Source organism: Heterodontus francisci, chromosome 1, assembly GCF_036365525.1.
Source record: "Heterodontus francisci isolate sHetFra1 chromosome 1, sHetFra1.hap1, whole genome shotgun sequence".
Classification (NCBI taxonomy): domain Eukaryota; kingdom Metazoa; phylum Chordata; class Chondrichthyes; order Heterodontiformes; family Heterodontidae; genus Heterodontus; species Heterodontus francisci.
Genome location: NC_090371.1, coordinates 1,937,669 through 1,952,168, shown reverse-complemented (window position 1 = coordinate 1,952,168; position 14,500 = coordinate 1,937,669). Strand labels below are relative to the sequence as shown.

Genomic DNA, 14,500 nt, shown 5'->3' with positions numbered 1-14,500 from the left:
GAAAGATGTGAGGGCATTGGAGAGAGTGCAGAAAAGGTTCACGAGAATTGTTCCAGGGAGGAGGAATCTATCTATGAAGATAGATTGGAGAAGTTAGGACTGTTTTCCTCAAACTTCGTCACATTATACTCCATTTGCCACCTTGTTACCCACTCAATTAATCTGTCTAGATCTCTTTGCAGCCTCTCTGTGTCCTCCTCACAGCTTACATTCTGACTTAGCTTTGGATACATTACTCTCTGTCTCTTTGTCTAATTCATTAATATAGATCGTAATTAGCGGAGCTTCCGCACTGATTCTTGTGACACCATAATGGCTTACCTGTTATTCTAATTAATAGATCTTCGAATTCCCCTGATGTGGAAAGACACTGACTACTTCAAAAATAAAGGAGGTGAGAGCTGATTTTTTTTCTTGACTGGACATTAGCTGAGATGTCTATTTGTCAGAGTGGGTTGAGATGGTGGGGTAGGGAGAGGAGGTGGGAGAATGGGAGGGGACAGAAGGGGGAAGGACTGAGAGGGTGCAAAAAGGAGTGGTGGATGTGGGAGGATGATGCGGTGGGGAGGGTGGTGTCTGTTATTCTGTGCATTGGCGGTGATTGTTTCTGGTATTGCCCTTCCTCGTGTGACTGACTCTTGCTGTGAACTCGATAGATTTCCATCGCTATGCTGTATTTGGATTGATCAAGATTGACTGTGACATCTATGATACGGAGATGGTGATGGTGGATCGCACCATGACTGATATTTGCTTTGAAACTGCAGTTGTGTTGTAAGTAGAAAACTGCTTTTCAGGTAAACCAATCAAATGATATCTAGATATGTCTCTGCCTCAGAGTTTTTTTTTATTATTCATTCATGGGATGTGGGTGTCACTGGCCAGGCCAGCATTTATTGTCCATCCCTAATTGCCCTTGAGAAGGTGGTGGTGAGCTGCCTTTTTGAACCACGACAGTCCATGTGGGGTAGGTACACCCACAGTGCTGTTAAGAACAGTGCTCCAGGATTTTGACCCAGTGACGCCGAAGGAATGGTCATATAGTTCCAAGTCCAGATGGTGTGTGATATGCAGGTGATGGTGTTCCCATGCATTTCATTGAATCAGAGAAGGTTTGAGGCACAGAAAGAGGCCACTTGGCCCAACGTGTCTGTGCCAGCTGAAAAATGAGCCACTGAGTCAAAATTTGATTAGGAATAGTCAGCATGGCTTTGTCAGAGGGAGGTTATGCCTAACAAATTTGATTGAATTTTTTGAGCATGTGACCAGGTGTGTAGATGAGGGTAGTGCAGTTGATGTAGTTTACATGGATTTCAGCAAAGCCTTTGACAAGGTCCCACATGGGAGACTTATCAAGAAAGCAAATGCACATGCGATACAAGGTAACTTGATAAGGTGGATTCAAAATTGGCTTTGCTGTAGGAGACAGAGAGTGATGACAGACGGCTGTTTTAGTGACTGGAAGCCAGTGTCCAGTGGCGTACCACAGGGATCTGTGCTGGGTCCCCTATTGTTTGTTATTTATGTAAACGACATAGATGACTATGTGGGGGGTAGGGTCAGTAAGTTCGCGGATGACACAAAGATTGGCCAAGTGGTTAACAGTGAGGTGGAGTGTCTTGGGTTACAGGAAGATATAGACGGGATGGTCAAATGGGCAGAAAAGTGGCAGATGGAATTTAACGCTGAAAAGTGTGAGGTGAAACACTTTGGAAGCAGTAATGTGACACGGAAGTATTCAATGAATGGCCTGACACTGGGAAGTTCCGAGGAACAAAGGGACCTTGGCGTGTTTGTCCATAGATCTCTGAAGGCAGAAGGGCAGGTTAATAGGGTGGTGAAAAAGGCATATGGGACACTTGCCTTTATCAATCGAGGCATAGATTACAAAGTCAGGGAGGTCATGTTGGAGTTGTACAGAACTTTGATAAGGCCACAGCTGGAGTACTGTGTGCAATTCTGGTCGCCACATTATAGGAAGGATGTGATTGCATTGGAGGGGGTGCAGAGGTGATTCACCAGGATGTTGCCTGGGATGGAATATTTAAGCTATGAAGAGAGGCTGGCTAGGCTTGGGTTGTTTTCGCTGGAGCAGCGAAGACTGAAGGGTGACCTGATCGAGGTGTACAAGATTATGAGGGGCATGGACAGGGTGGATAGGGAGCAGCTGTTCCCCTTAGTTGAAGGGTCAGTTACGAGGGGCCACAAGTTTAAAGTGAGGGGCGGGAGGTTTAAGGGGGACTTGAGGAAGAACTTTTTTACCCAGAGGGTGGTGACGGTCTGGAATGCCCTGCCTGGGAGGGTGGTAGAGGCAGGTTTCCTCACATCCTTTAAAAAGTACCTGGATGAGCACTTGGCACGTCATAACATTCAAGGCTATGGGCCAAGTGCTGGCAAATGGGATTAGGTAGACAGGTCAGGTGTTTTAATGCATCGGTGCAGACTCGATGGGCCGAAGGGCCTCTTCTGCACTGTATTATTCTGTGATTCTGAGTCTAATCCCACTTTACAGCATTTGGTCTGTCGCCCTGCAGCTTACGGCACTTGTGGTGCATGTCCAGATTCCTTTTGAATGAGTTGAGGGTCTCTGCCTCCATTACCCTTTCAGGCAGTGGGTTCCAGAGCCCCAGGGTGAAAAATGTTTACCTCAGCTCCCCTCTAATCTTTCTACCAATCACTTTTAACCTATTCCCCCTGTCACTGACCTCTCTGCTAAGGTGAATAGACCCTTCAGCTCCATGCTATGTGAGACCTTGTCAAAAGCCTTGCTAAAATCCAAGTAGACATCAACTGCACTACCCTCATCTACCTTCCTTGTTACTTTTTCAAAAAATTCGATCAAGTTGGTCAAACAAGATCTTCCCTTAACAAATCCATGTTGACGATCCTTGATTAACCTGTGCCTTTCTAAGTGACAGTTTATCCTGTGTCTCAGAACAGATTTCAATAATCTGCCCACTACTGAGGTTCAACTGACTGGCCTTTAATTATTCGGTCTATCCTTCATTCCTTTTTAAACAGAACAAAGAACAAACAAAATTACAGCACAGGAACAGGCCCTTCAGCCCTCCAAGCCTGCGCTGATCCAGATCCTCTATCTAAACATGTCGCCTATTTTCTAAGGGTCTGTATCTCTTTGCTTCCTGCCCATTCATGTATCTGTCTAGATACATCTTAAAAGACGCTATCGTGCCCGCATCTACCACCTCCACTGGCAACGCGTTCCAGGTACCCACCACCCTCTACCTAAAGAACTTTCCACGCATATCCCCTCTAAACTTTTCCCCTCTCACTTTGAACTCGTGACCCCTAGTAATTGAATCCCCCACTCTGGGATAAAGCTTCTTGCTATCCACCCTGTCTATACCTCTCATGATTTTGTACACCTCAATCAGATCCTCCCTCAACCTCCGTCTTTCTAATGAAAATAATCCTAATCTACTCAACCTCTCTTCATAGCTAGCGCCCTCCATACCAGGCAACATCCTGGTGAACCTCCTCTGCACCCTCTCCAAAGCATCCACATCCTTTTGGTAATGTGGTGACCAGAACTGCACGCAGTATTCCAAATGTGGCCGAACCAAAGTCCTACACAACTGTAACATGACCTGCCAACTCTTGTACTCAATACCCCGTCCGATGAAGGAAAGCATGCCGTATGCCTTCTTGACCACTCTATTGACCTGCGTTGCCACCTTCAGGGAACAATGGACCTGAACACCCAAATCTCTCTGTACATCAATTTTCCCCTGGACTTTTCCATTTACTGTATAGTTCACTCTTGAATTGGATCTTCCAAAATGCATCACCTCGCATTTGCCCTGATTGAACTCCATCTGCCATTTCTCTGCCCAACTCTCCAGACTATCTATATTCTGCTGTATTCTCTGACAGTCCCCTTCACTATCTGCTACTCCACCAATCCTAGTGTCGTCTGCAAACTTGCTAATCAGACCACCTATACTTTCCTCCAAATCATTTATGTATATCACAAACAACAGTGGTCCCAGCACAGATCCCTGGGGAACGCCACTGGTCACACGTCTCCATTTTGAGAAACTCCCTTCCACTGCTACTCTCTGTCTCCTGTTGCCCAGCCAGTTCTTTATCCATCTAGCTAGTACACCTTGGACCCCATGCGCGTTCACTTTCTCCCACAGCCTACCATGGGGAACCTTATCAAACGCCTTACTGAAGTCCATGTACACGACATCTACAGCCCTTCCCTCATCAATCAACTTTGTCACTTCCTCAAAGAATTCTATTAAGTTGGTAAGACATGACCTTCCCTGCACAAAACCATGTTGCCTATCACTGATAAGCCCATTTTCTTCCAAATGGGAATAGATCCTATCCCTCAGTATCTTCTCCAGCAGCTTCCCTACCACTGACGTCAGGCTCACCGGTCTATAATTACCTGGATTATCCCTGCTACCCTTCTTAAACAAGGGGACAACATTAGCAATTCTCCAGTCCTCCGGGACCTCACCCGTGTTTAAGGATGCTGCAAAGATATCTGTTAAGGCCCCAGCTATTTCCTCTCTCGCTTCCCTCGGTAACCTGGGATAGATCCCATCCGAACCTGGGGACTTGTCCACCTTAATGCCTTTTAGAATACCCAACACTTCCTCCCTCCTTATGCCGACTTGACCTAGAGTAATCAAACATCTGTCCCTAACCTCAACATCCGTCATGTCCCTCTCCTCGGTGAATACCGATGCAAAGTACTCGTGTAGAATCTCACCCATTTTCTCTGACTCCACGCATAACTTTCCTCCTTTGTCCTTGAGTGGGCCAATCCTTTCTCTAGTTACCCTTTTGCTCCTTATATATGAATAAAAGGCTTTGGGATTTTCCTTAACCCTGTTTGCTAAAGATATTTCATGACCCCTTTTAGCCCTCTTAATTCCTCGTTTCAGATTGCGCCTACAATCCCGATATTCTTTCAAAGCTTCGTCTTTCTTCAGCCGCTTAGACCTTATGTCTGCTTCCTTTTTCCTCTTAGCTAGTCTCACAAGTTCACCTGTCATCCATGGTTCCCTAATCTTGCCATTTCTACCCCTCATTTTCACAGGAACATGTCTCTCCTGCACGCTAATCAACCTCTCTTTAAAAGCCTCCCACATATCAAATGTGGATTTACCTACAAACAGCTTCTCCCAATCTACATTCCCCAGCTCCTGCCGAATTTTGGTATAGTTGGCCTACCCCCAATTTAGCACTCTTCCTTTCGGACCACCCTCGTCTTTGTCCATGAGTATTCTAAAACTTACGGAATTGTGATCACTATTCCCAAAGTAGTCCCCTACTGAAACGTCAACCACCTGGCCCGGCTCATTCCCCAACACCAGGTCCAGTATGATCGGCGCAACATCGAGGGCCGAAGGGCCTGTACTGCGCTGTAATATTCTAATTCTTCCCGAGTTGGACTATTTACATACTGCTCGAGAAAACCCTCCTGGATGCTCCTTACAAATTCTGCTCCATCTAGACCTCTAACACTAAGTGAATCCCAGTCAATGTTGGGAAAATTAAAATCTCCTATCACCACCACCCTGTTGCTCCTACATCTTTCCATAATCTGTTTACATATTTGTACCTCTATCTCACGCTTGCTGTTGGGAGACCTGTAGTACAGCCCCAACATTGTTACCGCACCCTTCCTATTTCTGAGTTCTGCCCATATTGCCTCACAGCTCGAGTCCTCCATAGTGCCTTCCTTCAGCACAGCTGTGATATCCTCTTTGACCAGTAATGCAACTCCTCCACCCCTTTTGCCTCCCTCTCTATCCCGCCTGAAGCATCGGTATCCTGGGATATTTAGTTGCCAATCATGCCCTTCCCTTAACCAAGTCTCAGTAATAGCAATAACATCATACTCCCAGGTACTAATCCAAGCCCTAAGTTCATCTACTACACTTCTTGCATTAAAACAAATACACCTCAGACCACCAGTCCCTTTGCTTTCATCATCTGCTCCCTGCCTACTCTTTCCCTTAGTCACGCTGACTTCATTATCTAGTTCCTTACAGGCTTTAGTTACTACCTCCTTACTCTCCACTGACCTCATTTGGTTCCCATCCCCCTGCCACATTAGTTTAAACCCTCCCCAACAGCATTAGCAAAAGCACCCCCAAGGACATTGGTTCCAGTCCGGCCCAGGTGTAGACCGTCCAATTTGTAATAGTCCCACCTCCCCCAGAACCGGTCCCAATGTCCCAAAAATCTGAACTCCTCCCTCCTGCACCATCTCTCAAGCCACGCATTCATCCTGACTATTCTTTCATTTCTACTCTGACTATCACGTGGCACTGGTAGCAATCCTGAGATTACTACCTCTGAGGTCCTACTTTTTAACTTGGCTCCTAACTCCCTAAATTCTGCTTGTAGGACCTCATCCCGTTTTTTACCTATATCATTGGTGCCTATGTGCACAACGACAACTGGCTGTTCACCCTCCCCCTTCAGAGGTACAACGTTAGCAGTTCTCCAATCCTCCGGCACCACACCTGTATCCAGTGAGGACTGGAAAATGGTCAGACCCTCTGCTATTTCCTCCCTTGCTTCTTTTAACAGCCTAGGGTACATTTCATCTGGCCCTGGTGATTTATCCACTTTCATGGATGCTCATCCCCTTAATACCTCCTTATTCCTTAAGTTTGTTAAATCCAATACTTCACAAAAGAGGGGGACGATGCAGATATTGTAGTTAAGGAAGAGGGGTGTGAAGACAGATGCAAAGTATTAATTAAGAAGAATACTAACATCTTCTGCCCCTACCCTTTTTGGTCTTTTATGGGCCCTACACTCTCCTTAGGTATCTTACTCTTAATGTATTGATAAAACATCTTTGGGTTCAGCTTGATTTTGCTTGCCAGTATTCTTTCATGTCCTCTCTTTTCTTTCCTAATAAGAACATAAGAACATAGGAGCATGAGTAGACCATTCAGCCCATAGAGCCTGCTCCACCATTCAGTACGATCATGGTTGATCATCCACTTCAATACCTTTTTCCCCACACTATACCCATATCCCTTTATTTCATTGGTATTTAGAAATCTGTCAATCTCTGCTTTAAACATACTCAATGACTGAGCTTCCACAGCCCTCTGGGGTAGAGAATTCCAAAGATTCACAACCCTCTGAGTAAAGAAATTTCTCCTCATCTCTGTCCTAAATGGCTTCCTATTTTGAAATCGTGTCCCCTGGTTCTAGACTCTCCAACCAGGGGAAACATCTTACCTGCATCTACCCTGTCTATCCCTTTCAGTATTTTGTAGGTTTCAATGAGATCACCTGTCATTCTTCGAAACCTGAGAGAATACAGGCCCAATTTCCCCAATCCCTCTTCATAGGACAGTCCCGCCATCCTGGGAACAAGTCTGGTGAACCTTCCTTGCACTCCCTCTATGGCAATAATGTCCTTTCTAAGGTAAGGGGACCAAATTCGCACACAGTACTCCAGGTGCAGTCTAACCAAGGTTCTATACAATTGAAGCAAGACTTCACTAGTCCTGTACTCAAATCCTCTTGTGATAAAGGCTAACATATCATTAGCCTCTTAATTGCTTGCTGCACCTGCGTGTTAGCTTTCAGTGACTTATTGATGAGGACACCTAGGTCCCTTTGTACATCTGCACTTTCTAATCTCTTAAAAATACTCTGCACATCTATTCCTCCTACCAAAATGGATAACCTTACATTTTTCCATATTATATTCTATCTGCCACGTTCTTGCCCACTCACTAAGTCTGTTCAAATCCCCTTGCAGCCATTTTACATCATCTTCACACACACATTCCCACCTAGATTTGTGTCATCTGCGAACTTGGAAATTCTACATTTGGTCCCCACATCCAAATCTTTGATGTATATTGTGAACAGCTGCGGCCTAAGCACTGATCCCTGCGGTACACCACTAGTCTCAGCCTGCCAATGCGGGAATGACCCATTTATTCCTACTTTTTGTTCTGCCTGTTAACCAATTGTTAATCAATGCCAGTATATTATCTCCTATCCATTTGCTTTAATTTTGCTAAGCAATCTCCTGTGGGGGACTTTATCAAAAGCCTTCTGAAAATCCAAGTATAGTACGTCCATGGACTCCCCTTTATCAATTCTGTTAGTAACATCCTCAAAAAACTCCAACAGGTTCATCCAACATGATTTCCCATTCATAAATCCATATTGACTATGCCCAATCAGATCATTATTATCCAAGTGTCCATTTATCACATCCTTTAGAATAGATTCTGACATTTTCTCAATGACTGATGTAAGGCTAATGGGTCTATAATCTTGTTTTCTCTCTCCCTCCCTTCTTAAATTGTGGGGTGACAATTGTGACCTTTCAATCTGCAGGAATCGCTCCAGAATCTATAGAATTTTGGAAGATGATCACCAATGTATCCACTATCTCATTGGCTACTTCTTTCAACACTCTGGGATATAGAATATCAGGTCCTGGGGACTTATCAACCTTCAGCCCAATTAATTTCTCCAATACAACCTTCTTACTAAGACTAATTTCCTTCAATTCCTCATTCTCCCTAATCCCTTGGATCTCTAATTCTGGGAGATTTCTTGTATCTTCCTCAGTGAAGACAAACACAAAGTAATCATTTAGCTTCTCTGCCATTTCTCTATTCACCATTATAAATTCTCCTGACTCTGCCTGTAATGGACCCACATTTGTCTTAGCCAAATGTTTTCTTTTTGTGTACCTATAGAAGCTTTTACAGTCTTTTTAAAAGTTTTTTGGTAGTTTACAATTCTATAGTCTATTCTCCCTTTCTTCATCAGTTTCTTCGTCCTCCTTTGCTGTATTCTAAAATCCTCCCAATCCTCAGGTTTACTACTATTTCTGGCAACTTTATTGGCCTTTCCTTTTAATCTTATACAACCCTTAACTTCCTTTGTTATCCACGGTTGACTGCCTTTACTATTGGGGGTTTTTGTGCCTTGAAGGAATGTATAGATGCTGTAAACTATGTAATATTTCTTTAAAGACTATCCATTGTCTATGCACTGTCATACCTTTTAATGTATTTTCCCAATCCACCTCAGCCAATTTACCCCTCATACCTTCATAATTTCCTTTCTTCAAATTTAACACCCTGGCTTCAGATTGAACTACCTCACTTTCAAACATTATGTAAAATTATATCATATTATGGTCACTCATCCCTAAAGGTTCTTTTACAAGAAGATTATTAATTAGCCGTTTCTCATTACATAATACTAGATCTAAAATAGCCTGTTCTCTAGTCAGTTCTTCAACATACTGCTCTAGAAAACCATCCCTAACACACTCCAGAAACCCGTCCTCCACAGCATTACTGCTCATTAGGTTTACCCAGTCTATATATTGGCAAGCAAAATCAAGGTTAACCCAAAGATTTAGATTAGATTAGATTAGAGATACAGCACTGAAACAGGCCCTTCGGCCCACCGAGTCTGTGCCGAACATCAACCACCCATTTATACTAATCCTACACTAATCCCATATTCCTACCAAACATCTCCACCTGTCCCTATATTTCCCTAGCACCTACCTACACTAGTGACAATTTATAATGGCCAATTTACCTATCAACCTGCAAGTCTTTTGGCTTGTGGGAGGAAACCGGAGCACCCGGAGAAAACCCACGCAGACACAGGGAGAACTTGCAAACTCCACACAGGCAGTACCTGGAATCGAACCCGGGTCCCTGGAGCTGTGAGGCTGCGGTGCTAACCACTGCGCCACTATATTAAGAGCCGCATGGAAGATGGCAGGATCCCCAAAGACACATTGTACAGCGAGCTCGCCACTGGTATCAGACCCACCGGCCGTCCATGTCTCCGTTATAAAGACGTCTGCAAACGTGACATGAAATCGTGTGACATTGATCACAAGTCGTGGGAGTCAGTTGCCAGCATTCGCCAGAGCTGGCGGGCAGCCATAAAGGCGGGGCTAAATTGTGGCGAGTCGAAGAGACTTAGTAGTTGGCAGGAAAAAAGACAGAGGCGCAAGGGGAGAGCCAACTGTGCAACAGCCCCAACAAACAAATTTCTCTGCAGCACCTGTGGAAGAGCCTGTCACTCCAGAATTGGCCTTTATAGCCACTCCAGGCGCTGCTTCACAAACCACTGACCACCTCCAGGCGCGTATCCATTGTCTCTCGAGATAAGGAGGCCCAAAAGAAAGAAGAGTAAGAGGATAACTAAGGAGAGAGTAGGGCCCATAAAATACCAGAAAGGTAACCTATGTGCAGGGGCGGAAGATGTTAGCATTGTTCTTAATGCAGTTATTGTCGTTAAGGAAGAGGGGTGTGAAGTATTGGATGTGATAAACATAGGGAGAGAGGAAGAATTAATGGGATTAGCATCCTTGGAATTTGAAAAATCACCAGGGCCGGATGAAATACACCCCAGGCTGTTAAAACATAGAAAAATAGGAGCAGGAGTAGGCCATTCATGATGATCATGGCTGATGATCCAAACTCAGTAACCTGTTCCCGCTTTCTCCCTGTATCCCTTGATCCCTTTAGCCCTAAGAACTATATCCAACTCTTTCTTGAACATATTTAATGATTTGGTCTCAACTGCTTTCCGTAGTAGAGAATTCCACAGGTTTACCGTAGAGTCATAGAGTTATACAGCACAGAAACAGGCCCTTCAGCCCATTGTGTCTGTGCCAGCCATCAAGCACCTAACTATTTTAATCCCATTTTCCAGCACTTGGCCCGTAGCCTTGTACGTTATGGCATTTCGAGTGCTCATCTAAATGCTTCTTAAATGTTGTGAGGGTTCCTGCCTCTACCACCGCTTCAGGCAGTGTGTTCCAGATTCCAACCACCCTCTGAGTGAAAAAATGTTTCCTCAAATCCCCTCTAAACCTCCTGCATCTTACCTAAATCTATGCCCTCTGGTTATTGACACCTCTGCTAAGGGAAAAAGTTTCTTCCTATCTAACCTATCAATGCCCCTCATAATTTTGGATACCTCAATCATGTCCCCCCTCATCCTTCTCTGCTCTTAGTAAAACAATGCCATCCTTTTCAGTCTCTCTTCATAGCTGAAATACTCCAGCCCAAGCAACATCCTGGTGAATCTCCTCTGCACCCTCTCCAGTGCAATCACATCCTTCCTATAGTGTGATGACCAGAACTGTACACAGTACTCCAGCTGTGGTCTAACTAGCGTTTTATACAGCTCCATCATAACCTCCCTGCTCTTATATTCTATGCCTCGGCTAATAAAGGCAAGTATCCCATATGCCTTCCTAACCACCTTATCTACCTGTGCTGCTGCTTTCAGTGATCTATGGACAAGTACACCAAGGTCCCTCTGACCCTCTGTACTTCCTAGGGTCCTACCATCCATTGTATATTCCCTTGCCTTGTTAGTCCTCCCAAAATGCATCACCTCATACTTCTCAGGATTAAATTCCATTTGCCACAGCTCCACCCATCTTACCAGCCCATCTCTATTGTCCTGTAATCTAAGGCTTTCCTCCTCACTATTTGCGACACCACCAATTTTCGTGTCATCCGCAAACTTACTGATCATACCTCTGATATTCATATCTAAATCATTAATGTACACTACAAACAGCAAGGGTCCCAGCACCGATCCCTGTGGTGCACCACTGGTGACAGGCCTCCACTCTCAAAAACAACCCTCGACCACCACCCTCTGCCTCCTGTCACGGAGCCAATTTTGGATCCAATTTGCCAAATTGCCCTGGATCCCATGGGCTCTTACCTTCTTAACTAATCTCCCATGCAGGACCTTATCAAAAGCCTTACTGAAGTTCTTATTGACTACATCAATTGCTTTACCCTCATCTACACATTGCGTCACCACCTCAAAAAATTAAATAAAGTTAGTCCGACACGATCTCCCCCTGACAAAGCCATGCTGACTGTCCCTGATTAATCCCTGCCACTTCAAGTGGAGATTAATCCTGTCCCTCAGAATTTTTTCCAATATTTTCCCTACCACTGATGTTCGACTCACCGGCCTGTAATTACCTGGTCTATCCCTGCTACCCTTCTTGAATAATGGTACCACATTCGCTGTCTTCCAGTCCTCTGGTACCTCTCCTGTGGCCAGAGAGGATTTGAAAATTTGTGTCAAAGCCCCTGCTATCTCCTCCCTTGCCTCACGTAACAGCCTGGGATACATCTCAACTGGGCCTGGCGATTTATCCACTTTTAAGCCCACTAAAACAGCTAATAAAAGAACAAAGAACAAAGAACAAAGATAATTACAGCACAGGAACAGGCCCTTCGGCCCTCCAAGCCTGCGCCGATCCAGATCCTCTCTCTAAACATGTCGCCTATTTTCTAAGGTTCTGTATCTCTTTTCTTCCTGCCCATTCATGTATCTGTCTAGATACATCTTAAAAGAATCCATCGTGCCCGCATCTACCACCTCCGCTGCCAATGCGTTCCAGGTGCCCACCACCCTCTGCGTAAAGAACTTTCCACGCATATCCCCCCTAAACTTTTCCCCTTTCACTTTGAACTCGTGTCCTCTAGTAATTGAAACCCCCACTCTGGGAAAAAGCCTCTTGCTATCCACCCTGTCTATACCTCTCATGATTTTGTACACCTCAATCAGGTCCCCCCTCAACCTCCGTCTTTCTAATGAAAATAATCCTAATCTGCTCAACCTCTCTTCATAGCTAGCGCCCTCCATACCAGGCAACATCCTTGTGAACCTCCTCTGCACCCTCTCCAAAGCATCCACATCCTTTTGGTAATGTGGTGACCAGAACTGTACGCAGTATTCCAAATGTGGCCGAACCAAAGTCCTATACAACTGTAACATGACCTGCCAACTCTTGTACTCAATGCCCCGTCCGATGAAGGAAAGCATGCCGTATGCCTTCTTGACCACTCTATTTACCTGCGTTGCCACCTTCAGGGAACAGTGGACCTGAACACCCAAATCTCTCTGGACATCAATTTTCCCCAGGACTTTTCCATTTACTGTATAGTTCACTCTTGAATTGGATCTTCCAAAATGCATCACCTCGCATTTGCCCTGATTGAACTCCATCTGCCATTTCTCTGCCCAACTCTCCAATCTATCTATATTCTGCTGTATTCTCTGACAGTCCCCTTCACTATCTGCTACTCCACCAATCTTAGTGTCATCTGCAAATTTGCTAATCAGTCCACCTATACTTTCCTCCAAATCATTTATGTATATCACAAACAACAGTGGTCCCAGCACGGATCCCTGTGGAACACCACTGGTCACACCTCTCCATTTTGAGAAACTAATACTTGCTTTCAATGCTAATATGTTCAAGTATATCACAATCCCCCTCCCTGATCTCAATACCTGCATCGTCCTTCTCCTTAGTAGGGAAATTATTAGAGAGGATTCTTCGGGACAGGATTTACTCCCATTTGGAAACAAATAAACTTATTAGCGAGAGGCAGCATGGTTTTGTGAAGGGGAGGTCATGTCTCACTAATTTGATTGAGTTTTTTGAGGAAGTGACAAAGATTATTGATGAAGGAAGGGCAATGGATGTTATCTATATGGACTTCATTAAAGCCTTTGACAAGGTCCCTCATGGCAGACTGGTACAAAAGGTGAAGTCACACGGGATCAGAGGTGAGCTGGCAAGATGGATACAGAACTGGCTCAGTCATAGAAGACAGAGGGTAGCAGTGGAAGGGTGCTTTTCTGAATGGAGGGATGTGACTAGTGGTGTTCCGCAGGGATCAGTGCTGGGACCTTTGCTGTTTGTAGTATATATAAATGATTTGGAGGAAAATGTAGCTGGTCTGATTAGTAAGTTTGCGGACGACACAAAGGTTGGTGGAGTTGTGGATAGTGATGAGGATTGTCAGAGGATACAGCAGGATATAGATCGGTTGGAGACTTGGGTGGAGAAATGGCAGATGGAGTTTAATCCGGACAAATGTGAGGTAATGCATTTTGGAAGGTCTAATGCAGGTGGGAAGTATACAGTAAATGGCAGAACCCTTCGGAGTATTGACAGGCAAAGAGATCTGGGCGTACAGGTCCACAGGTCACTGAAAGTGGCAACGCAGGTGGATAAGGGAGTCAAGAAGGCATACGGCATGTTTGCCTTCATCAGTTGGAGCATAGAGTATAAAAATTGGCAAGTCATGCTGCAGCTGTACAGAACTTTAGTTAGGCCACACTTAGAATATTGCGTGCAATTCTGGTCGCCACACTACCAGAAGGACGTGGAGGCTTTGGAGACGGTACAGAGGAGGTTTACCAGGATTTTGCCTGGTCTGGAGAGCATTAGCTATGAGGAGAGGTTGGATAAACTCGGATTGTTTTCACTGGAACGACGGAGGTGGAGGGGCGACATGATAGAGGTATACAAGAGTATGAGGGGCATTGAGAGATTATATAGGAAGAAACGTTTTCCCTTAGCAGAGGGATCAATAACCAGGGGGCATAGATTTATGGTAAGGGGCAGGAGGTTTAGAGGGGATTTGAGAAAAATGTTTTCACCCAG

At 44.8% G+C, this 14,500-nt stretch overlaps 1 protein-coding gene across 1 annotated transcript in view; it reads left to right on the top strand.

The window, feature by feature from the left end:
• The window catches only part of LOC137363743 (rhotekin-like), a 159,010-nt gene that overhangs the window by 50,845 nt on the left and 93,665 nt on the right, over positions 1-14,500 (top strand). Inside the window, exons 4-5 of the mRNA XM_068027344.1 lie at positions 341-394; positions 657-774. Of these exons, the coding sequence (XP_067883445.1) occupies positions 341-394; positions 657-774 (172 nt within the window). The remainder of the gene's footprint in view (positions 1-340; positions 395-656; positions 775-14,500) is intronic.